The sequence below is a fragment of the Emydura macquarii genome, unplaced genomic scaffold (genome assembly GCF_026122565.2).
Source record: "Emydura macquarii macquarii isolate MOO-44397 ecotype Brisbane River unplaced genomic scaffold, CSIRO-AGI_Emac_v2 contig_1263, whole genome shotgun sequence".
Lineage (NCBI taxonomy): Eukaryota > Metazoa > Chordata > Testudines > Chelidae > Emydura > Emydura macquarii.
Window position 1 is genome coordinate 10,135,479 of NW_027131400.1, and position 27,467 is coordinate 10,162,945.

The 27,467-nt window shown below is 37.4% G+C and overlaps 1 protein-coding gene across 1 annotated transcript in view; it reads right to left on the bottom strand.

The window, feature by feature from the left end:
* Window positions 1–27,467, bottom strand: part of POU6F2 (POU class 6 homeobox 2) — a 362,572-nt gene that overhangs the window by 293,034 nt on the left and 42,071 nt on the right. Inside the window, exon 2 of the mRNA XM_067550434.1 lies at window positions 5,764–5,935. Coding sequence (XP_067406535.1) covers window positions 5,764–5,929 — 166 coding nt within the window. The 5' untranslated portion in view covers window positions 5,930–5,935. The remainder of the gene's footprint in view (window positions 1–5,763; window positions 5,936–27,467) is intronic.

The window sequence follows — 27,467 nt, forward strand, 5'->3', positions numbered from 1 at the left end:
CTATACATGTACTGGTCGGTCCAAGTATTCTTTAAAAGTAATCTAGTCTGTCATTTAAATAGAGTTTCAAGCTATTATTTTTAGAAATGTTCATTAATTGATCAAGATATCATATTAAGGCATTTTTTAGAAAGTAGATGTTTTACCCTATGTTACGGCACAATCTTGCAAACATGCACAGCATTAACTTTTCTCATGTAAGTAGTCTTGTAAATATCACTTGGGATCCTTGTGTTAATAAAGATGGCCACACACACACATTTGCAGGATTGGGTCCATATACTTTAATAATTACATGAATATTTGACACAATGCCTTATGACAAAAAGGACATCAATACACACTGTAGAAGCTACAACAGATATGCTGAGTAAAATGATATAATGATATTAAGGGAGGAGAAACCTATATATGCAGAGTAAACCATTTTCAAATGATTTGTCTGCTTGAAATAAGGCTATGCTTTTAATATTGAAAGGATCTGGCCCATAATCTGACCTATGAGAACAGAAATTTTCATTTACAAAAACATACACTATACTTTTTTTTTTTTTTTTTGCACTCTTAAAACATTAGATTTGTCAAATGGATCTTCCTGAAACTTGCAAAAATATTTACTTATGGACTGAGACCTTGATAAGCCAAGGTTTTGTGTGCAGGTACATCTTCTGATCCATTTTTAAATCCCCCTTTAAAATAGGGGTCCCGATAGAATCACTGAGACGGACCCTTACATATAGTGATGCAAAGGGTGATGCTAGAATTAAGGTTTCAATATATCTACAGACTAGGTACCATATTAATGACTCTAATGTGAGCTTCCTCACAGTGACCTCTGCTCTGACCTGCAGAGCCCACTGGTTCAAGGAGTGAAAGATAATTTAGTCTTCCATCCTTTGTATCTGAAATGACTCTTGCGCCATAAATTCTAATCAAGCCAGCCCGGATGACAATTTAAAAAAAAAAAAATCACAATGAATGTTTTTCTGCAAAAGAGGCTCTGAGAAGGAAAAGAGATATACAGTGCATTTTCTAGCAAAGCAGAATTATTGTTCTAACTTCTATCTTGTGTCACAAGTACATAATGTCACACGCAAGCACACTTACAAGTAACAATGCATAAAATTCTAAATTCTGCATAACAATCCTGTAAGGAAACCAAAATGTCAAAACTGATTTTTAGTATATAAAAATGGAAAAAACTTTGTTTTATGGAGATACCCAATTAACACACGCATACACACTCACACTAAATATATGCAGCATTAAAGCACAATTAAAAAGCAAAACTCTAGTAAGCCAAACAAAAACATAGGGCCTTTGCTTTCACAGCAAAGCAAGCTTGAGATTTAACTAGAACAAAAGAAAGTGTTGCCAGCAGAGAAAATGTTGGCAATCCATCCTGCAATACTGCAAAATTAAATAAGTAACATTTATGCTAAATGAATATTAGGCTTGATCTTGCATTTCCTGGAAAATCTCTAATTTCATTAAAAGTTTTGGGTGTGTAAAAAAGCAGGATCAGGCCCAAAATGATTAATTTTTTTATCGTTGAGTAAATTGATCTTAATGTGCAAATGTGTCCCTGATGTATCTTCATTATCAGCAACAAAGTTAAACCAGGAATGAATATGGCCCACTCCATTGACTTCAATGGAACTTGGATTAGGCTCTGTGTAACAGGAAGTCCATCAAGTGACTATCATTGGCTTTCATGGAGTTGGATCCATCCTGCACACATTTTTATGTACAGTACATATTGCTTCCATGTCTCCTCTCCATACCAACTATTGAAACTGTATAATGCTAATAATTAAGCTTTTTTCCCCCATTATCATATTTTATCAGAAGGATTTAAATAGTTTACAATAAGTCATCAAGATATCGAATGAACACCTTGCAACTGGAGCTTGCTCTAGTAAGGACTCTCAGATTTGGCCCCCTGTCATTAATTTGCAGCACAGTGCAACATAAACCTAGTTGATTTAAGAACAGCACTCTACCAAGAAAGTCAATGACTTACTAAACATTCTATGCTTCTATTTGGCTCTTAGCATAAAGAAGTCATGATTGAAATAGGAGATAACTCTTGTTCAGTATTTCCAAGAATAAATAATGTGCCACTTAATATCATACACAATTACCTGACCTCATGTTACTCAACGAAATCTGGATTTATATCTCATAAGTGTACTGCAGCTTTTATAACTCTGCAAGTTAAGCAAAATGTTACTTTTGATGTAATATATTACAGAACACTCAAGTCTTTTCAATGACATTTTGCACTTGCAACAGCATCTCTTATCTTGTTTTCCCACTGTTGTTTAGCATGATTCAAACATTTAAAGTTTTGCATATATGTATTCTCTAAAGATGTCAAAAGTCCATAGACATAAACCTACGAGGTTGAGTTTAAGTAAGACACACAATATAAAAAAAATTACAGGACAGACTTTTATTTCTAGAAACAAACAAAAAAGCAAAGGCATTAGTAATAACTGGTTTTATCACCACTTTAAGGTGACTCTCCCATAAAGGCAAAGGGCCATCCTCAGCCACTGTAAATCAGCAAGTACACCAAGTAAGGATCTGGCTCAGAGTTTCAGACTGGAATTGCTTAAATTTGTGGAAAAGCTGCCTCTACTTACACTTCCACTCCTGATGGCTGAAAAGCTGATGCCATCATCTCCTCTGCCATGGGTGGTGAAGTGTACATTTGGGAGACAGGATTAGGCCAAAAGTTCACTGTGCATCTTCATGTGCCAAAAAGGAGTATGCTCAATCTTAATCCTGTATCTCCATCACCTGAAACTGGGCTTGCTGCTGGAGAAAAGCCATTTCTAATACTAGTTGCTCTATGCTCTACCAAACAAGATACAAATATCCATTGCTCCATTACTCTGAGATACTGTAATAAAGGGAGAGAGAGCAAGAGAGAGAGAGAGAGAGTGTACATGCACACATAGGCCAGAGGTATCTCATCCCCATTTTTCCATCAGTAAACAATGATATACTGTAGAAAATGGGGGAAGCATTTTCTAACACATTTTTGAAGGATACAGGTACTTAGAAAGATAATAACAAACATGTCTGCCAAAAGAAAACTAGGTGTCAAGTAGAGACACTGGTACTTGATGTTGAGGAAAACACTATCTGTGCCTAAACTATTCAAACTGTGATAAAATCAGTTCATCTGTATGAAAAATATTGTCCAGGAAATTCTGCTAAGCTTAGCAAGACATGGGAAGATCAAAATGCTGGTAATTCAAAGTAAACTAGCACACCCACTTATTCCAAAATTTCCCCAAAATTTGAAGAAGGCAATCTGTGTAACTTTCATCTTTGGGCCAGTCTCCTCACATCACTTCTTAAAATGCTCCTCCTTACCAGGTATCTGGCAAATGTCCCCACAGCATGTACCAAATACTCAATAAGAAACTCTGAGAATGTTAATATTGTTTCATATGAAAGAAAATTACATGAGAAATAATGCCAGTTTTTGCATAAATTTATGCAAATCCTAAACATGTAGAATATAAGAGTTTGCAAAGTAAGGCCCAAAGTGTGCATTCCTAACATGCCATTCACATTTCTGAACAGAGAAGCTGCTCTAAAATAGCATTATATTTTGGGTGACATATTTTTCAAAGAAAGCAATTAAACAATGAATCGCTTAATAAATTAAGTGTTAGATCAGCTGAATAACTCTCAAGTGCCTTAATTTTAAATAAGTTCATCCAGTTTCATGCTGCCGAATTGTCCCATTGTCCTCCCAGAGCCACAACTCTTTACTAGTAAAGGTTACTGCTTAAAGGTAACACCTAGATAAATGTTACATAGTTCACTTTGAGGTAGTTAAACTATTTGCTCCTACTTATGATTTACTTTGGTGACACCTTGTTAGAAGTATGAAAGCAAAGCAGCAGACACCTTAAACTCACAAATAAGCACTCATGTACAGTGTATTTACTTGCATCTTTTTCATTATGGTTTGCAGCTACGCAAAATTAATAATTTACAATCAAAAAGGAACAAAGATTACTATACATTATTTTTACCCTATACAGCAACTATAAGGAAAGTACTTAGGAGCTCTACAATGGTATTTAAACATACAAAAATGACAACGACTCTGGGATATCCCACCCTTTATTATAAAACCTGATTAACCTAAAGCATACAGCATAACCAAACAAAACCAGACTGTAAAGATGTATTGGTAGTCTCAGGTTAAATACAAATTTTCAGGATGTTGTCATACCTTGAGATATTTTATATTAATTTATTGCCCCCCTAAACATCTGATCAAATAAAATACATGAACATTCTTTAAGATATTTAAATCACCAAACACAAGCATTAGCCCTCTGAATTTTAGACATCACAATTCTTCTCTTGATGAAATGGACTAAAATGATTATTGTATGGAATTTGAACATTCAAACTGCTAATGGAAATTCTGTTTTCCATGGAAACAAAACATTATTTGGGGGATGGGGGGGCTGCTTAAAAATGTATGTTATATTCTGCAGTGGTCACTACTGTATTCTAGAAATTAAATCTTAACATTTTATTTCATTCTCTTTAATGAAGTTACTTAATAAAATATTATGTACAGTATGTGTGGCTTCTAATAATATGAAAGGGCACCTTTTAAAAAGAAAATTGCATATATTTTTGTAAAGATCGTTTTGCGGTTTCCTACTAGATCTAAGGTATAGACATCTGAACATTGCTACAGTTACCGTATAGATCATGAAATCAAAACTTAAATCTCAGATGGGATCTCTCTCAAAGCTGCATTCCCTTGTAAACAAGATCTTTTCCCCTTCAAGTTCCAGCTATGAGAATTTGTAAAATGTAAGAATGCACTTTAAGATTTTTATAAAGTCCCAAATGTATATAATTAAAAGGAACTCTTTCAGGAACAATTGCTCTAAAACCAAAATGTAACTATGTGCCATGTAGTGTGCTCCAGCACAGACATCTATCAACATCTATCACTCAGGCATGCGCCTCAACTATTCTGCTCTCTTTTCTGATTAGAGATCACAGTTGCTTGAGTTGGCTTACAGAGTGTCATCCGTTTGAATGACAGATGTCTATTCTGGAGTGCCACTCTCAGTGCTCTTGTTTTGGATACGAAACAAATACAACTGAAAGGTTATGTTTTCATTTGCCATAAGATACAGTGTAAACATGCATTTTCTCCCTCCATACCCTTTGAAAGAAATATTTTATTTCTAATTTCAGTTGTAAAAGTATTACAATCCTCATTGTAATCCTCACTGCATCCTTTTTTTACCTAGTACAGAATGTTTTCTATGGACATTTTTCAGTTCTCTTCTCTCCTAAATTTCACTTTACTAGATGTAATGACAACCCTTTAGTTTACTTCATCCTCAGAAGGGACGGTGAGAAACTGAAATGCTGGAGTTAACACGTAGGCAATAAGTGCTAGTAAAATATCACAAGAAAGCAGGATTGCTTATTTGTGTTTATACTAGAGACGGTTAAGCAGGAGAAAATATGCAATGTCTGCAACTTGCATAGAGTAAGTTCATTGTTGACAAAAGTTTTCAGGACATGACACTGTCATTCTGTCACCCAGTTTAAGTCAGAGCATATGGCTGTACACCTGCAGACTTCAAGCTACCCCCTGATATTAGAAAATTAAGTGAACCAAAAAAAAAAAGGGGGGGGGGGGGATTACTCTTCCGGACAAGATGGTAACACTGAAATGAAATACCTAGACAGACTTACCGAAGAGCTTGCTGGGAGAGTCCTCGCTGTCATTTGATTCTACAGGCGCAAGCAGGGGCTCATTCAGCTCGTTGTCTGAAGTAGCTGCCTTGTCCTCACCTCTCAACTCTGCATTCATTTCACTCCGCAGTGACAGCAAGGGCTTACTGACTTGTCCAGCTATCATTGGATCCTAGAATGGGGGGGGGGGGAAAGAATGAGGGGGGAAAAAGTGGCAGCTTTGGTGTGCGTATATTCTCTCCCACTCCCCCTCTCTCTCTCTCACACACACACTCTCTTATCTCTTGCTGCTCCTGCTGTTATTGCTAGCTGCAGTCAAGTGAAGAGCTATTACAGATCCAATGAGTTTTCCATTACTCCCCACCCTATTAAAGCTCAACTAGCATGTGAGAGATTCAGGATGCTTTGGAGAAAAACTTCTACCAAAGCAACATAACCAACACAGCTTTAATTGTCGGATGTGTTTTTTGTGTGTATATTTTTACACCTTCCTCTTTCCTTAACGTGGTAAGAAAATAAAATAGCTGCAAGTGTGCTCCAACAATACAGAATAGCAGCACCTTAGATATGCTCCAAAGGGATTTCAAGAAGCATCCTCACTTGAATAACATTAACCAAATCATACACAATGTTCATCATTCAAATGTTTTAGTGAAAATATAAAACAACAAATAGCCGTTTTACCACATACAATCAATACAGATATTTTTGTTCTAACCATTCTTGCCTTTGGGATACTGTGCTCCAAAAGCCCATAAACACACTTTCTTTTTTTTTTTTAAAAAGCAAAATATACAGATATAAATTTTTTAAAGATAAAATCAGTGAAGATACTTACACAGTGTTTGCAATTATTCTTGTATTTGGGACATTATAATCCCATAAAATATTATATATATTAGTTAAATTGGTTCTTGATGATTTGGATCTGTTTTATCTTCAGCTCATTCAGAGGGCATTTTGGGATCAGATATTATTTCCAAGTACACTCTACCATTCCATTTGCAAACTAAGATGTATAATATCGTTACAGCACAGAAACCAGACTCAAAAGCAAGAAAAGAAAAGAAACAAGTGACCTTGTTGCGCTATCTGGCAGCTATTTATTGCAAAGTTCATGCCTAAATGGTTCTTATGCAGAGAACAGGTGACCAGCGTGCAAGTAGGTTGGTTAGCATGTTCCCTATGTCCCATCATCACATTGGTCGATGTTTGCCTATGGGTTTTTTAATGTATTCATGTCTGAAAAGTGAATTTGATATGACACATGATAATCTATGAAAATGTTAATCAATACAAATAGTTTAAGCTGTCATCAAATGCACTTCTTTAGTCAATACTCATATCACTGAAAACAATGTCACTGTCACCAGGGCTTAATTTGCACAGCACTTAAATATTGGACTCTGTGCATCAATGCACTCCTCTTCAAATACTGTAGGTAAACACATTTTCTCCCTATTTAAGGCTGAAGCACTCAGTCCGCATTTAGCTGAGCTGAATCCTCCTTTTTGAATACCTTGATAGGTCCACTGGAGGGCAAAATTAATACTTAATTGAATCTCACAGTCATCAAAATAATCAATACTTTTTTATTATTTATTCTTTACAGTCTGTTGACTGTTTCAAACCTCTGAGGGAATGGTGGAAAGGATTCATGGCTTTGAAACACTGTCATTTAACAAAGTAATTTTCAGTGGGGCATTAGGGGTTGTGAAACATATAATAAAACAAAAATGGTGGCTTATAATAGGAAGAAAGAAAAGAATTATATTTCTGCCATCTAACAAAACAGGATAAATAAAAAAGCAAGTGCAGGGAGAGGGAGAAAGGAGGGGGAGAGGGAGAGAAAGACTGGCTTTTGAAGGGTTTTATCATATCAAGAGCAGAGCTGAGCTTTCATAATGCTGACATTTCTCATCCTGACAATCCTAAACAAGTGGAAAGGATGAGATCGCAGATATCATCTTTCATCACATTCTCCAGCTTAAGAACCAACATGGCAGCTTCTCTCCCCTTTACACCGTTAATTACTAAATAAAATACTGCTCTCTGTCAGCATTAGATTATTGCAGATAGCAACCAAAAGCATTACTCCACTGTTGTTTTTAAACCAATGATACCTACCTTGAACTCCTCAGCAAATAAATTGAGCTTATGTCTACATATTGTAAATATATGAAATATAATCAATTTAATCAATGTGGTCAATCCACATTGTCAGGCTAAATTACAGGTGATTTATTAACATTTTATTTACTGTATTTATTAGCTGGTAAAAATCTGAACATGATTTAGGTATTTTTGAGGCAGATATCCAGAAGTTCTTAGATTTTTTTTGCTAATTTTATAAAAACACACTAGTTATACCATACACTTATATAACATTATATACAACAGCTGCGTTTTTTATTTTTATATGTTATAAAAAGTACTTCTTAGTTGATTCTCAAATGAAAGGTCACCTGTGGAAGTCAGATATATTGTTTCAAAGTATTTGGTGATAATTCTGCCTTCAGTTACATCTGTTCAATCCCACTGAGTTGATCAGATTTGTGCAGGTATAATCCTGGACAAAATCTGACTCTTTGTATCATCAAAATGCTTTTGGGAGAAGCTAATGCTGCCCACACCGGCCCACATTGCTAATTTGAGATTACAAGCAATTTAAGAAAGAGAACTGAGCCAGTTGTTTTCCATGCTAAAGTTCTGAGGTACCAAATTTTCAAAATGAGTTTATAAAGAGTGGAGAATAATAAGGAAAACATTATAATGTCACTGGGCAAAATCGGACCCCACTTAGATTATTGACAAAACTCCCATTGACTTCACCCAGATCAGGATTTCACCCATTGTGTACTCCAATCGTACACACTCAACCTGGAATAATTTGTTCATTTTGGTTATCATCTTTCAAAAAGTTACAGCAGAAATAGAGGGGGTTCTGAGATGTGTGATGAGAGACTGAAGAGTTTAGGACTGTTACCTGAGAAAGATGAATAAGATGGGACATGATCAAAGTCTACAAGATAATGGGCAGAAGGTAGATCAGGAACTACTCACCCTGTCTCATTTCACAAGAACAAAGAAACTGAATTAAATTGAAATGTAGCAAATTATGAAATGATGAAAGGAAATAGTTTTCCACACAACATACAGTTAGCTTGTGGAACTCATTGCCACAAGATATTAGAGACCAAGAGTTTAGCAAGTTTAAAAAGAATTAGACATTTATATGGATAAACAGAATATTCAGAATTCTGATAGTTATTATTAAAACAGAAGCTTTAGAAACAAAAGCCAATGGACTCCGTAAAAATGAATTGACATCCTCTACCCTTGTCCATAGTGTAGCCCCCAGTTTGCATCCAAAGTGGCCTTTTGTGCCAACTGTTACACAAATCATTGGTCTTTTCAATAAGCACAGAGGGTGTGCACAGGTCTGCTTTGTTGGCAGACCCCTTCACACAGCCCTTATGTAGGGCCTAAAACCCTAGTCTAGACAAGGCCTAAATGAAAAAAAGGATAAGAGTAAAAAGAGTAAGGGTGAGAAGGGCAGGGAGGGAGTTATGTAAAAATTTGCTTTAAATTAACAGATATAATTACGGTTCCGAGTTGTCATCAGGCCTACAACTGCATTTAATCAAATAGAAATGTGCCTGTTTCATAGTGATTTTATGGGTAGTTAAATACCATTATGATATCTTTATCAAATCAAATTAAAAGTAATATATGCAACAAAGGCAAATCCTAATTCCAATACACAGTGACCGGACTGTGTGCTGCAAAAGTCTATGGAGGCTTGAGGGTGAAGAAAATAACTTGTCCTATAAGTTACTCTATGGCTGTAGCCACAGAGTTCCAAGAGCCTCTATAGCGCCTGTTCTTTCCATGGGGGAGTGGCCAGCTGATTGACACAGCCACACATCCACCAGCCCACTCCTCCTTTGCTCTGCACATAGCCCCCAGCTCCCTATGCCATGCCCTGGAATACAGTGAGTCCATGCACAGCAAATATCTATGGTGGGAGGGGATCTGGGTCCAATGCACTGGGCCCCAGCATTCTGTTCCACCACACAACACAATCAAAGTGGATCAGGATTCCTCACAGTCATGGAGCACATGTTGCATGAGAAGGCAGGATATGCTCCCAAATGTCTTTGGACATGACTTCCATTCTTTATCTTTTTGAAGGTTACAGGATAATATTATACTGTACAGCCTAACACAGGAAATGGTACAGATCACAATACACATCATGTGCTACATAGTAAGTTTTAGCTTTCCATAAACAAACTGAAAAACCTAGGAACGTTAAGATAAAGCAGCATGAAGAGCACAGTATGTGGAATAATTAGGCAGAAGAGAATAAAGTGGTTATAGCTCTACTGAGGATTCTGCTAACATCATAAGCACAAGTCGCCAAAAAATATCGTGAACAAATTACCCATAATTCAAAATATACCCATTGTTTATTCTGCATATGGCTGTAAATTCCGGATTCATCCCATGGACACAAACAGCTAAAGATCATTCCATGTTTAAAATGATACTTCCCAGTCACTCCCTGTTACTTGCCCTGTACCATGGCTTTCTGTTGCCAATTTTATGCACTCATCAGTTCCTACTGCTGCTTTTCTTTCTCCAATCACCTTGCTAGCACTAGATCCCACACCTCTGCTGTACTGACCATTCCTAAGAGATTTTCTTAACCCAGGCTGTTGTGCTTAATATATTAATTATCAAATAAAATATGGTGGTCTTGTAAATACAAATGATCATATACAGTCATTCATTAGAATCCAAGATTTTAAATTACTTCCCTTTGAAATACTGCCTCTAAATGAGGAGAACTTCTATTGCTATTTTAAAAGCCATGCCCTTCACTTCCATGTTAAGGAAGAGCGGTTAGCAACCAAAGAAAACTTATAAAGGAAATTATATGTTGTGTGTGTGAATCCTGCCCCAAGCAGAAAGCTAAAATGGGACTATGATTTATATAGGGCTTAGGTAGGCTCTCAACATGGTGGAATTTCACCCTTTTGTCCAAGTTTTACTTTTGTTTACAATGGCGTAACAGCAGAGAGCTGCATTATTAATGTCGTTACTCATTTCTTTTTTTATTTAAATAAGATGAATATTAAAATTTGCTTTCACTTTATTCTGCCCTTAATTTTAAATTATTTGCTTTATATTTCTATAAATACATGTAAAAATATCCTTTTAAAGTATATCCATAATTTCTTTATAACTTAGCCAACTTTCATTTATAGTATCTGTACTAACTTTTACTGAAAAAGCTACCTTATTTTAGAGCCTTACTTGTCACAACAATAAAGCTGTCCCTGTTTACCTCAGAAGTTTTAAAAGCAGCAGCAGCAGCAAAGAATTTATATTTAATAAACCAATAGCAAGAACCATTATAACAATTAAAACATGTCTGTCATCAGGTTAAAAACTGGTATAATGTAAAAATAAATCCTTTTTAAAAAGACATATCTCATTACATTATACTTCCTGAGATGATTACCAAGTAGTCTACTAAGGCCCTGAGCCTGTAATGAGTTCTGTCTGGGACACACTCAAGAGAGTTATTTTACTTTGATACGACAGCTCCCAAGAAACCAATTTAGCTTAGGAATGTCTATAAACAAAAGGTGTATCACTTTAACTACACAAAAGCAGTGCTGCCCTCTTATTATGGACATAGTTATAGCAATCATACTAGTGTAGCTTATTTCCGGATGGGAAGGGGACTAAGCTATCACAGTGCAATTGTATATTTATAATTGTGTCCACACGAGGGGTTGTACTAATATAGTTATTTTGATGGGGTGAAAAATCTCACTCCTAATCAAAATAGTTTTACCAGCAGAAAATCTGTATGTAAACTAGGCCTCAATGATGTCAGTAAGTGACAATGAGTTATGACTTCACAGGGACATAAATGGCTAAAATTCCACTTTATGAGAATACACTGGATGGGGCCTAGTCATGAAATAGTTTGTTATCAGATGTTAAATAGGTGTACCATTCTGAGCATGAGTCATGGAATCACAGAATCACAGGGTTAGAAGGGACAGCAAGGGTCATCTAGTCTAACCCTCTGCCAAGATGCAGAATTGCTTGTGTCTAAACCATCCAAGACAGAGGCTATCCAGCCTCCTTTTGAAAACCTCCAGCAAAGGAACTTCCACAACTTCCTTACGCAGTCCGTTCCATTGTCCACCTGTTCTTACAGTTAGGAAGTTTTTCCTGAGATTTAATCTAAATCTGCTGTGCTGTAGTTTGAACCCGTTGCCTCTTGTCCTGCCCTCTGTGGCAAAAGAGAACAACTTTTCTCCATCTTTTTTATGGCAGCCTTTCAAGTATCTGAAGTATCCACTGTCATATCCCCCCTTAATCTCCTCTTTTCCAAACTAAACATACCTAGTTCCTTCAGCCTTTGCCCATATGGCTTGCATTCCATCCCTTTGATCATCTTTGTTGCTTGCCTCCGGATCCGTTCCAGTCTCTCTACATTCTTTCTATACATTGGTGACCAAAATTGGACACAGTACTCCAGCGGGCCTAACCAGCCCTGAGTAGAGTGGTGCTCTCACCTCTCATTGACTTTAAGGCCAGAAGGAACCACAAGGCTTTTCATAGAGTAATTGTAAAATAAAAATAAGAAATAAAGATCAAATTCCAAATAAAATATATAATAAATATGAAAACCAGTCTATCTTTATGCCTGTATTTTAATCAGTCCATTATTTTATCTCATTAAGTGATTTCAGAATGTATTTTTAAATGGTATTGTAATCAGGACAGTTGAAGTTTTCCACCAGGATTTATTTTATAAAGTGTTGTCTAAGGAAAGGATTAATTTAATTGGTTTTTGACATAATTTAATAAAGCTTTTAGTATCTCCTTTTCCCTTGATTCATCCACAACTTAGTATCTGGGCCACCACCTTATCACCACTAGAGGCACCATAATACTAAATTATTTTATGAAGAAGAGCACCTCTTACTGGACATCTTTGCAATTGTCACCTTCTGCTGCCCTAAACATTGTTGTGTCTGCTACTGCCACTTTATCATTGGTATCCTTTCTCTGAAATATCCAAAGTTATGACTATGATACCCTATCTAAAACAACTCCAACACCCTCTCCCAAATTTCAACTTACTATCTACCCTTTCTTTCTTCAGCAAAATTCTGGAAAAAATTATCTTCTCATATCTTTCTACACAATCACCTTAACCACTTTTAGCCTAGTGTTTCTGTAAGTAAAATGAGCATGACAATTGATATTGGGTTAATGACCTTCCTTCTAGGGCCACAAATCTCCCTCTTTAAACCCATATTTGATTTTATTAAAACACAAGCTACTTTCAACCATTCTCTCTTTCTATAGTGACTTGAATAAGAAGCTGATGTGTCCAAAACATTCATCTCCTGATATGAACTGCATCTTTCAAATTATCCCCTCTTTAGTTCTACTGAAGGCTTTATATTAATTATCTTCTTGTCTCCTCCACCCTGGACATTTTCAAGAGTCTATTCTTCTTCCTTTTTCCATCTTCCCTTTCTCTGAAATGTCTCATAGTTAGCTTCAACCTTGGCATCATTTTTCTGCAGATGACGTTCAGCTCTGCATCTAACATCTTCGCTGTACTTAAAGGGGTAGTGTCTCGTTAAAAGTAATTTTTAAAAGACATATTTCCTATCAATACCCACGTTGCTAAAAATACCTAATATTATTTAAACTGAACAAATTTTAGAAGTCTAATTTACTTTTCACCATTCATACTGTTTCCATTTTGCATTTTTCTTAGCTTAGTCAGTGAACATAGGTGAATCCATTTCACTTTTGGTTTTCTAGGCAAAATCCTTTTCATAAACAAATACAATCCTCATAGTAAAATACTGCACATTTTGGATGCAAATATTGCAATGTTTATTCATCTAAATGAATTCACTGAAATGTTTATTCACCTAAAAATGCTGTTTCTATTGGAAATTATCTTGGAAACATTCCTTTTAGCTTTAGATTTTGTAAAATCCTTAAAAAACAAAAACATTTACTTTCAGTTAAATTTGTCTTGGTATTGTCCCTTTAAGTGCTGTTCCAAGTACAAGACATACGTTGAGCTTGCCTTCAATAATAAAAAGCACAGCAAACACATTTTAAAATAATGAACAATTTTCACACACACACACCCCACCCCGATAAAAGTAAGGGTGAAAGATAGAATCCTACACAACAGATGGTCTGGAATGCACTCCAATACCATGGTGGTGGACACAAAATAAGAACCCGAATACAATAGAAGTGTAGTAATTACATTCTAGCTCAAAACATGTAAATATAAATCCACTCAGACATATTAACCCCCTAAGCCAGATGACAATACCTGTGGTTTCCTATGCCAAGTAAGTTGTGAATGGTGACTCCACAACAGACAAAACAGTTCAGGAGAAAAGTTAACTTGTTACAGAAGACAGCATTGGTCCCAGCTCCAGAACAGCAAGTTGCGGAGCTGCCCAACGAGGAGATAACTCATGCAAATTAATTCCCTATCTTCCCACTCTCCACAATATACCCTATCCACTCCTCACCTTGGACCACACAACCTGTAGGAATCACTTGCCCTGACATACACTCAGTGCAATTGGCCTAGATGTTCTACTTCCAATGCTGTCCCTATGGAGTTGAGGTAACTACTCCTCTGAGTGACTGCTGGGTAGAAGGAGGAAACAGCTCTAGACCTGGCCTCCCATTACCTAGGCTACACTTTTTTTTATTTAATTACAGTATCTGGGAATAGAGAGCATTGTCATGCCCTACCCAATTATTAAATTTTCTTCCTCCTGGTATGTATCACTGCATCCCTACAATTGTGGGATGAATTATTCATTCGAAGTGCATAACCTTATCTTCCTGTCCCAAGCTAGCAAGATCCTAAACATCTTAGCAGGACTAAGGCCAACATTTATTACCTGACTGAGTGACATTTAGTTAACTGGAAAGAGCAGGAACAGCGGGGCTCATGTTCAGATCTCAGAGGCCTGCATAGAACCATAGGCCAACAGCCACAGAGACTATTATTCTTCTGAACTGTCATCAACATTCCTGAAATATTCCATGTTATCCCAATTTCCTTGAGTCCCACATACCAAGCCTTTCTGCTCTAGGAACTCTGTGCTGAGAGGAGTTTCTCTTGTTTTCTTTTCTCCTTTCAACAGGGACTGCTCTTTTGGTAGGGTGCACGCTACACAAGCTGCCTACCCTGCTCTTCTTCTATACTCACACAGCCCCCTAACAGGTTCCTTGATGCTCTGCATGTGCCTCTCACTGGGCTACCGAAAGTCAGATCTCATTTACATAGCCATCACATCTTTCGGAGGCAGGCCTGCTACTCTACTTCTGCTATCTTCAGGGGCCTCCATTTCCTCAAAGATATGTCCCTCTTCACCCCTGAATTCTTCCCTTGTATCCTCATCTCTCTCATTCCATTTCCTTCAGGTCTTTGAACTCCACATCTACATTTACCTCACTAGCTACTACTCTCCAGGCTCTTCTCTGTCCATCCTGCTGTCACTCTGGCTCCCTTCCAGATCTCAGAGTCTGCATTAGAAATGCTGTTCCTGCTCTTCCTTCATCTTGTTCTGTCCATGCCTCCCCTTGCCCCTCATGTGCTTCCCATCCCTCTTGTCCTACTGTGCTCCTCATCCAGGGCCCCTTTGTCTTCCACTCAACAGAAACTCCCTCCTTTCTTCCTCTCCCACCTCTCACTACTCCTTTCTCCAGCTCCTCCACTGTCAGGAGTAGGAGGAAATGGGAGTAGACACTGGTGAACAACCAGCAGGGGAAGTGAGTGTGCACGCACATCTACAATATCCTCCTACCAGCCTGGCATTGGTGCGGGAGAGTGGCATCTAGCAGGTAGGAAGTTAAAGCTTGGAAGAAATTTTGGCTAGCTAGCCAAGAAAGCTGGAAGTGACTGCTGGGAGACCAAGGAGCCGGAAAAGAGGTTAGAAAGCCAGAGCCCCAGACCATGAGTCAGAGGCAACACAACAGAGAGGAAACAAGCAGGAAGATACTGAACAGGGCCACCATGCATAAGCGCTGGGTCTAGAAGCCTGACTCTTCCACCAATGTCACCCTTACCCAACCTCAGCTGGAAGAAAGAGAGAGAATTTGGGGAATTACAAAGAACAATGGGGAGAATTTAGTTAGTAACCAGAGAGAGAGAGAAGTAATGTCAAACATAATAGACCATCTGGAAAATTGGGTCTGTTTTGTGGCTCTGATTATAAATAAACATATTAACATTAACCTAAAATTCTACAAGAATGTGCATGCACAACCTCCACTGGCCCTTTCAGCCCCTGCTTATTTGAAGATTTATTTGAAAATTTTTCCTTATCAGGATGGCAACTATGGATTCTGCCTTCAATAAACACGTGCTCAAAGATTTTTATCCAGTTATTCATCAAACCTATAAAAAATTAACCGCTCTCTCCTGATATAATAAACAGATGCCACAGTTGTCAGGAAGGATTGAATAAAGATGCTTTGATACCAAAAGAGAGGCCTCTCACTTGAGTTGAAGTGATTAAGTATCAAGCTGTTATAGTCTTAGGGTCAACCACTACTGGGAGACATGATCCTCTGCACCAAGCCAGAGAATTACTCTCAGATGAGTGCTCTTACACTGTATTCTGGTGGTTCTGCGGAACGATTTGGTTTGAGGGTTTTATTTGTTTGTTTGTTTGTTTTTTGGTTGACTGATTTATCTTTTGTGGTCTGTGCACAAGGTCTCCCAGGTTTGGATTCATCCTTTCTTTAGGCCATCCTAAAACATACACTAAAAGCTCCTCCTTATATCCCAGCAACATTAAGAATATTCTTTCTGCATCAAGTATTTAGTTCACCTTTGTAGTTTGAGGAACTGCCTCCTTTGGAACTAAGAACTACAAAACCTACATGGATGATGGGCACTTGTCTTTCCTGGGGGAAAGTTAGATCACCAGTATTGCCAACCTCAAACATTTGAACATCAGGAGACTGGCTTAAAAATCATGAGATACATATATGTGACCAGAGACAGAGAGAGAAACTGCCTCAATAACCCATTTGTTAGGGCACTCATCCAAGATGTGGGATACCCAGGCTAGTCAACTGCCTGTTCTGAATCCCAGGTGAGTATCTTAACCACTAGCCTATTGGCTATTCTGGGACTTGGAATGGGGGGGCCGTGTCCCTCTCTCTTTTTCCACCAGAAATTCCATTGGACTTGAGAAACCTTCCCAACAAAAGTTTTATTGAAACCAGTATGTTTCCACAAAACATTTTGATTTTGACAAATCAGCATTCTTCCACTACAAAATGTTTTGTCCCTCCCAAAAAGAGCCAACCAGTTTTATTATCTAGTACTATCAAGATGTGAACACTGCTTTTGCAAACAGTTCACACTCCAATCCAAACCATGTTTGAAGCTGCTTTTACCGCTCTTGTGCCTGATTCCAAGTCACATGCTGGCAGGGCCTAACTCAACTAACTTTTAAATAGACAATCAGCCCTTAACCAAAACACCCTATCCAAAAACCAACCAAGTATCCAGAACCAGATCCAAGCTTTACAGCTAGCCTCAGTCTATAATGTGTGAAAAGGCCTGGATCGACTCATCCCCAACTTTGAAGGACTTTAAAATTTTAATCCAAATTTTGCTGCTCAGGCCCAACTCTGGCTTTTAATGCTGTTGATGTGATTAAAGAAGTTGTCATCTCTTGGAAGCTGCTCAGTCTGTCTCAACCTGCTCATCTCACTGTACTAATACGCAATGCAGGAGTCACAGGGGAAATACGTAAAGACCTTGCTCTCAAAATTGGCCTTCCCAACCCTCTGCAGCTAATGGAGAAGCACAAACCTATACTCTCTCATTTCTTTTCTATACTCACTCCCTTTACAGTGATTTATATCACAGCAATGTCTCTTTTTGGAAGTATGAGACTGAAATCTTCATCTGAACCCAGCCATATACATTTTTTTCTTCAAAGACAAAAGGCACCACTTCACTGCAGTTTGTATCCACTACCTTAGGAGCTAGCATCCCAAACCTTTTCTCCTATGCTGGCTGTCATGTCTGACAGCAAAACCTGCTGTTAGAACTGCTAAACACACTTATTACTGCAATAAATACTGCAGAATAACACCACCATTCTCTCCATATTTCTAAGCCTTTCCCATTTGTAAAATGTGTGCAATTTTTTTTTTTTTTTAAATCTTTGTAGTTGGTTTTTGGAGTTATTTTTCTTGGTAGCAGGTCTATATCAACAGCTGGGCTCCACAACCTCCTTTTCAGATATCAAAATATTAATTCATAATTAAATATTTATTTAAATGAATTTAATATATCTTTACCTAGCATACAAGTATGAACAAATCATCTACAAGAGCATTTGTTTTTGTTTAAGAAGTTCAGGCTGATTGTGCTTCATGCTTTTGGGAATGGGTGCTAATCTACCAAAAGATGTATGTATGTCTGCAAATTCCCAAGATGCCTTGCTTATTGTGTCAGGTGTGTTATGTCAAATGTCACATAAAGTAGCAATCCTGTGCAGCAGGCTTTCAGGTACACTTTAATACAAAGCAGCGAACAAACAGCTTTTTTGTTGAATGTTTTACAACAGCAAAAGAGCACACGCACACACTCACATTTTGAGGGGCAATTACAGTGACTGGATTATCAATCAGCAAAAGAGTGAGTCATTTCTCAGGTATACTAGTATTTTCCTATACAGATAATGCTATTCCATACTGTGCACTTATAAGAAAAAGTAGTAATTGCAATTATTGGTCACTGTTTTCCTATTTCTTCTTGAGGAAAATCCTTGCAAACAATGTATTTTAAGAGGAATAGGTTAAAATCTGATCAAAGCAAGAGTGGTGCCATTCCAGTGGCGTATTTTGTTGCTTGCCCTTGTTTTTGCAAACTGGTGAATGTTCTGAGTTGTTCAATTTCACCTTTAAAGAGTAACTAGCACCACTCTCCTTAGAGAACATGAAGTGGCAAATGCCTTTGAGTTCCTTCTGTTTGAAACTGCAGAAAAACCTTTCAAAAGATTCTTCTATTGCCTTTTGTATTTATAAACATATTTTTAAAGAACAGGGGGCCTGATCTTGTTCCTACTTAAGTCAATTTGGAAAGTTGCCATCTACATTGATAGAAGCAGGATCAGACCCAAGATCTGAGATAGTGAAGAACAACAATCTAGGCTAAGAGCCTGATCTTGCAGCTATTGATATCAATGGCAATGCTCCCATTGATTTTAATGATAAAGGACCAAGCCCCAAATGAGGTTTGGTTTTAGTTACTTTAATAAATTTAGGGCCATATCAAAATCCCTAAACATCAATCTCTTAAACATTATTTTTCAACCTGGTCAACATGTGCATCAGTCTTTTGAATCCATTTCTAATAAGCAGATATGGCTTTCAAACTATAACCAGAAATCTTTTACCACAGAATAGCACCCTAAAAATACTTTACAAGACACTCTTTTTGCGACATACAGGATTACACAAAACAGGCACAAAACCCTTGTAAAATCCATGTGTCTGGACATACCAGCTTACACAAAATGAAGACAGATACACCTGAAATTACTTCAAAGTGCTACAAAAACAAACATGAGAGTAAAATAAACATCTATATAAATGTAAAATATAATACTGTTTTGATCAAAATCTGGTATTGTTTGTTCACTGCACTTATTTTTTCATATAATTACCAGAAGAGAAATGTATTTTGTCATAATACGTACTAGCAGTATTGATGGTCATTTTTTAAAAAGGAGAGGCTGATTTCTGCATTTGTGAATACCCCTGGATTTGTGCATTAAAAACGATTTAGTGTACATGCAGTTTGATGCAAATACCCACCTAGGTATCCTTTAACAAGCGTATGTGTATCTATGCAGGTGGATGGGCATGGCTCATGTTCAATTCCCACTTTAAATAAAAATAGTTATTTATTTGTAAGGAAAGAAATAGTGTCATCTCTTGGTTAGAGCAGACGAGTAGGCCTTCAGATTCTTAGGACCTTTGATTCTGCCACTGATTTGTTATGTAACCTTATTTAAGTCACTTATCCCTCTGTTTCATTTTACCAATCTATAAAATATGATAATAGAGTTGTGCAAAGAGTGTTGATGTTGATACTTCGAGTCTAGGGATGGAAACCTACAAGATTAGATACCCAGTCCATCCCAGCATTGATCCATGCAGGATTCTTTCCTACTCTACATCTTCTAGTTCTTTGTCCAGTCTGGCTTTAAGAATCCAGAACAACATCCTCTAAATTCTGAAACATTATATTTATCGTACATTTTTCCTTTCTTAATTTTATCCCATGACTTCACTTATCACTTGTGCCAGCCTAATTAATTCATCTCTATCCACAACATTTACCTGCTTCAGATTTCAGTAGATGATTATATCCTTACTTATTGAGCAATTAGCCGAGCTAAACACACTCAACCAATTTGATCTTCACAACATAAATCAATCCCTTACATCTTTTAACCTACCACCTGATAGGTTTTGGAAAGAGCCATAAAAGGAAGGGAATGTCAACCACCACCAGGAGGCAGCAAAGAGATTTAGAGACCTTAAAGCCTCTGCAGTTATTTGGGAAACCTGACTACTGGGGCATATCTTAGGTCCCAACAACATCAAGAGAATGTTTGTCCTCCATCCTCCCACCTTGAAGACCTGCTGCCCCAAAAGAATTAGGGAGTCAGATTTGCCAGGCTGTTCCCAGCCCAAAATATAAAAAATGAATGTTATTCATCACAATTAAAAGATGTGATCAATTCTGTTAACAATAGCCCAGCCAAACACTAAGTAAAACTTGAACAAGACTGGAGCCCAAATATAGTTATTCATAGTAATTGCTGAGCTAAAAAGAAATTCATGTCACCAATCATCACTCATCAAGACCACTTAGCAGCTGTGGACAATTTTTCTAAATTCCTGTTGCTGAGGCCCTCTCTCTTAGCTCCTTTCATTAATAATCAGTGATTATTCACTGTGAGCAGATATTACTCACTTTGGATAGCTGTTCCTGGGTCCTGATTTGAAATCATACCAAGAGGTATGTAATAATGTAAATAATAGAAAGATCCTGTATTTTCAGTATTTACAAATCAAACATCTTATTGTGAAATCTGGATATGAGGTGGCTCTATCTAAACCTTTAACCACATTTGAGGAGTTGACACAAAAGCAAGCTAGAACAAAAGGTTTAATTTTTAAGAGATATGTAATTTTGACTAAAAAAAGATGTTGATAAGAAAACAATCCAGATGAAAAGATCAGACAAAAAGATCTGGATAAAGAAATTGACTGGGATGAGTGAGTATCTATATAGAAAAGGGGATATACCTCTTCAATCTGAGTTGCTCATAATGAAAACTTTTATAAGTTACTGTATAGATGGCATTTGACTCCAGTTAAGATCTATCCTATTTTGGCTACTAAGGAGGCACCCTGTTGGAGGCATTGCAGGGAAAGAGGAACATACTTGCACATGTGGTGGCTGCTTCCATGAATTAGATGATTTGGGGAGAAAATTATTAAAAAGATTCATCTTATGACAAAATGCCGGCTTCCTAGAGATTTGCTGACCTGCTTGCTTAATGCTCGGTAAAGAATCTACCATTTATTTGTATTGTTAGCAGCAATACTTTGTATTGCACATTATTGGAAAAATGGGGCTCCTCCTCTGATGGAATTGTGATACAGCAAAATACGGACTGGCGTTATGGGTAAGCTTTCACACCAAGTGCCCACACTAGAGAAGCACCAAAAAGGGGATAGGTATTTAGAAATTTGGTGAACCTTTTTAATGGGCTCAGAAGAAAGGCTTCTCAGCCAGAATCTTTACCCAGGTCATCTGATTATTAACCTGATTCTGAACAAGTAACATACAACATAGTATGTTCACATTTCATTGCAACTTTACCTTAATAAAAAGTTTTAAAAAAGAAAGTAAGAGAATGAGTGGAATGGCCATTCGAAACCTGCAGAAATCCCAGAGCATGGCCTAGCTGTCCTCTCTGCAAAGATCCTGGAGAAGGGGGGAACGAGAACTGCTTAGTCACCAGGCAGAGTAAGGGGTGGCATAAGGCTGACTGCAAACACAGTACACAGCCCAGGGTCATACAGTAAGCCAAGGCCACTGTTCAGGCTCTTAATGAGTCCAAGAACAGGTGAGTGTGAGCTGCTTTAACTATTGCAATTTTGTTGTAAGAATTCTTTATGGCTCTGATTATAATACCTAGTCAGAGTGAGGCTCTGAGGATTAATGTTTTGAAAGGGAATGGACTGCTTCAGATGAAAAAGGATATTAACAGTGCAAAAAGAAAAAGCTACAAGGTTTACCTCCGGCCCCATTGCTGCCTCAATTTCCCCTTTTTTCCTGGGGAATCATATTTCACACTGCAGTTGTTTTCTCAATGACTCTCCACTTTCAATGCAAAGCTCAAAACAACACATCTTTACCCTACTTTTCTAGCTAGCTCATAACCTTTAGTGTAGTGTTTATAATCCTATACTCTGCTGAAGCTTTCCTCCCCATCTTCTTAGCTAGCTCCTATTCTCTACTTACACTTACACTATTCTCTGGCTTACACTACTCAGGCCTTCTAACTCAAGAGATATCAAGAGTCCCTCTATACAAAACAGTCTTCTGAATCTCTAACTAGACTCACCCTTGCTGCAATTCAGGCTGCCCCTTATCTCTCTCTTTCCAAATCACATGTTCCCATCACATGACACTCCTGGACTCATTCCCCTCTCTTGCGGAGGTGGGCCGCACCTGGCCCCAACAACAGAGGGCCAACTTACCACCTGATAGGGAGCTACAAGTGGGCAGTATATTTAACAGAACAAGCACCTTAGAAAGTTTTGTATCTATGTGGAAGAGCCAACAAAAAAGCACAATACAAGCAACACAGAGTAAATCTGGGATGAGCAAAACAAATAACTTACACACATTTTTCCTTATCTGTTTGCTTGCCTTTTACAAAAGATTCAAACTCATAAATTTAAATTAACCCAATTCTGAAATCCACCAGGATCCATTCATGCCCTTTACAATCTCTCATCTATCTATTTATCAAGTACTTGTATGGCTCTCATCACCATAGTATGTGAGCACTTACTCATAACCCTGTGATCTCTGCATGTAAATGTAGACTGTCCCAGAAACCCATATGGATATTAAAATGTTCTTTTTTACCATAAAATCAAGTCCATGTGCAATTACTGCAGTGAGACACCTTATGGAAGCTTGACATCATGTCTTCACTTTAAACATTGCAAGTCAATAAAATTATATTGTGGCCATTAACAACACATACAGTTTTGCCTGTTTGATACCCATTATTGCAACAGCAGCTACAATAGTCATGGAAAAAGCTCTTCTCTTTTCCTAGGATAGTATTACAGTTTTTGCTCTCACAACTGGGCATATTTATAGGGAGCAGAATAATGCCACTTAAATTGCTGTCACATACAGTGTTTGCTACTTTCCAATATAATGTGCACAATAAATATTACATCCACATGCTTTCATACAGGTTTACTAGCAAAGGATGGCCAACATCTCCTACCTGGCATCAAATTTCTCCTACACGCCATCATTCCAAATCATTCCAAAGAATCAAAAGGGCAGAATTCTGGTAGACTACACACTGAGCTTAGATGTGCAAGAAACTGCAGTACTCTAAGTTATGCACACACGTCTTTCACATGAAATACTTTGAACTCTATTCCAGGGAAAGTGGGATTGGGACCTATGCACATGTGCCTTTTTTTTCTTGTTTACCTTCTTCACGGCAGGACAGGTGAATTATGTATGAATATCAATATTACGACACAGAATTTCTAAAAAAATAGAATATCCAAATGCCTTAAAGTTTGAAGGAAGGAATATAGGGTCAGAAGATCAAAGCCAAGTAAGGATGGGGTTAAAGGAATATGGGGACTAAAAGAGGCTTTAAAAATATATTCAGGTAGAATAAATACTAGACAAGAGAGCAATTAATAAAATGAAGAGTGAATCTAAATCAGCAATGATCCTAAAATGGCTCCGCTGCTCATCTGCTTTTCTAAAATCAGACATTAAAAATGAAGGAAGTAGTGAATTCCAGTCAATAGAACAGTTAATAAAAAGTAAGTGAAGGTGTTACACTATTACCCGTTTAGACAGATCAGCAATATGCTAGGAATCAGGAGTCAATAAAGTGGTCAGTGTGCTTAAATGGAACATTTTGGGACCCAAGTCACAGACTGTGACACCAGCTAGCAAGCTGCCTTGCAGTAATTGTCTAAGATTTCTATGATTTGTGTAGACACACCCACACAATCTGCCACTCACAGCACCATTCCTGGTTTATGTTTGGAAAGTTTATATACATAAGTTTAGATTTTGGAGCTCAATTTTGCAATGAAGGGTGTATTCTTCAGTAAATTCCAAGGCTGAGGAACTGCAGAACAAACCTGACCTTTTTAGTGGCATGTTACTGTACAATGGGAGGCGGGGGGCACGGGAGGGGAGGGCTTGGAGCACAAATGGGACAATAGATAGGGAAGGCTTTGAGTTACTACAGAGAATTCTTTCCAAGTTGTCTGGCTGGTTGGTCTTGCCAACATGCTCAGGGTTCAAATGATCGCCATATTTGCGGTTGGGAAGGAACTTTCCCCTGGGTCAGATGCGCAGAGACCTTGGGGGGGTTTTGCCTTCCTTTCCAGCATGAGGCATGGGTCACTTGCAGGTTTAAACTAAAGTAAATGGTGGATTCTCTGTCACTTGAAGTCTTTAAATCATGATTTGAGGAGTTCAGTAACTCAGCCAGAGGTTAGGAGCCTATTACAGGAGTGGATGGGTGGGTGAAACAGACACATACCTAAATACACGTAGCACGAGATAGCCCTTGCAATCTAAATAAATACAAGAAGCAAGGGGTGTAAGAAAAGTATTATTTGACTCATTTTACAAATGACGAATTAAGGCACAAAGGCCAAATCCACAAAGGTATTTAGGCTCCTAACTTCCATTTGAATCTCTCAGGGCCAGAGAGATTTATGTAATTTATCCAAGGTCACAAAGAAGTCTGCCGCAGAGCCAAGAACTGAATCATCCAGAGGCTCAATCCAGTGCCTTAATCATAAAACAATTCTTCTCAGTCTTCAATATTTTCCAGACTATTTGCTCTTCACAATGCTCCAGAATTGAGTACCTGGAGCATACAGAAGTTAGCTAGGAGGTTTTGCTGTGTCAGAAGGCAGGCCCTACAAAATCTGGGGAAGCAAAGTTTGCTTCCTTTTCTTCTATGAGGAAAGCACAACAATCCATTTAAATGCATTTATTAAATTTGAAGATAATACTAAGTCTTATATAATATTTTAGTACTTACACCTAAAAGCACTTTACAGTTAAAATAAGTATAATTATTAGAGCTGATCAGGCAAGTTCCAATTACATTTTATTTCATCAAAAAATGCCAATTTGTCAAAAGTGAAACTTTTCACAGGACAGAGTTGGTTTTGATAAGTTTTTTGACTCAAAAATGTTTTGAAAAGAAAGTTTTTAAATTGCCATGGTTTCATTTTGACATTTTCTAAATGGAAAAATTACAGTTGACCAGTTCAAAATAATTTTTTGTTTTGAAATTTAAATGAATTATAATAAAATAATTTAAAATGGTGAAAAATCACAATGAAATGTTTTGAATTTATTGAAATTAAACCTTTCAACTGATCTAAACAAAAAAATTGTTTTACCAGTTTTGGGTTTGTGAAAATTTTTCAGATTTTGACATTTTGTCCAGATTTGGAACAGGAAAATTATATGTTATCTCCATTGTACATATGGGGAAACTGAGGAAGAGAGCTTTTAAAGTGACTTATCCAGGGTCATACAACTGAGCCATCTCCTCACTACTAATTCAAGTCCCTGTCCACTGTCCCTACTGATTTTATTATTCGCTTCAGTGAGAAAAGAGAAATAATACAAAGGGAAATATGCCAAAAATTAGGACAAGAAAGTAGAAAGTGAAAACCAATGTCAAAAAGTAATGCCTAATATATCTGGAGTAAATTTTTCAAAACCACCTGAGTCCTTTAAGAACCTAAATCCTAGTTTCAAAAGTATCTAAATCACTTAGGGAATCTAGAGACTTAGGGGAATAATAGCCAAAGCAAAAACAAATAAATAAGACCTAGCAATTATACTGGGCTACAAGCTGGATACTGAAAATAACAAAGAAACAGAAAAAGTCAGTGACATTTAACCTGAGTTCAGGTGTGCGGTCACAGACCTAGGATGTGACTGTCCCTCTCTGTACAGTAGTACACAGCTCTACCATAGAACCTCAACTATTGCATGCACTTCTTGGAACCTCACACCAGAAAAATGACAATAAACTGGAAGTAATTCAGAGAAGAGTAACAAAACTGATTAAGCAGTTAAAGGGGCTGACTTGTGCTGTAAAGAAAACACATAAATATTGGGTTAAATTATGGCTTAAGGAGATATGATAGCCATTTATAGTCTTTATACCCTTCAAATACATAAGATCCCAATCCTTTTAGGTTTCACACATGTGCTTAACTAAACTCATGTGGATAAACTCATTGGAATCAAGGGGGACTAATTACATGCTTAGAAATAAGCACGTGCATAGGCATTTACAGCATCATGATGTAATTTAGGAGATAAATTGTTCAGAGTAGATCATAGTAGCTAGAAGGAAAAGGATGGAACTAAGAAAGGGAGAGTGCAGGAATATCAGAGGAGAAAAACATAAATAGTGAGGTGTATGGACGAGAACGTTCTCACAGGAAGATAAGCCGGGGAAGCCCTACTGCTTGACTCAATTGAAACCAGAGGGGACAAAGCAATGGGGAGCAATCATGTAGTGATGGCACAACAATGGTGATGATTTCTCTTGTAGTCCTTCAAGCAAGATGACGCAATACTGTAGGTTTTCCCCATCTCTACTTCTATGATTCTATGGAATGACTCATTCTATCTGAATGAAAGCATGATGCTATTTTGAAAGTGACTGTAAAAAAGATAATGTGAGTTTCTGCATCTATTTTCTCTCTGTATCTCCATATCAATTTTGGTCAGTTTACCATTAAAATATAAGTTTTTCCTTCAGCTATAAACGCTGCAAACTCAGCCTGGGATCTGAAAATCAAGTTGGGTTCCTTTCTGCTTCATGAACCGTATCAGTATCAGTAATAAATATGCATATCAATTGAAGTCAATGAAACTGCAAAGGTGGCCTACTACATAGAACACAGATTGTTGTTGATGTTGTACCACTAAATCCATTCCCGTCACTCAAAGTTGTGTTGGTTATGCAGATTTGAGAGTTGTAAAACTTGACTTTGATAAAAGTTCATATTAATCTGAACATATACACAAAGTAGATTTGTTGAGAAAGGGACTGCCATTTTTATAGACACTTTTCAAAGCAGAACCTCATTTTAAGTATGAGCATGGGGATTCCATCTTTCCAACCATGTTATGGAATAATGATTATGGTTCTACTGTCAAGGTTCTAAGTCCTATTTCTAGTGCCCCTCCAATCTCTCAAATCCCATTACTTTGAGTAGTGAAAATTGAACTGTCCTGA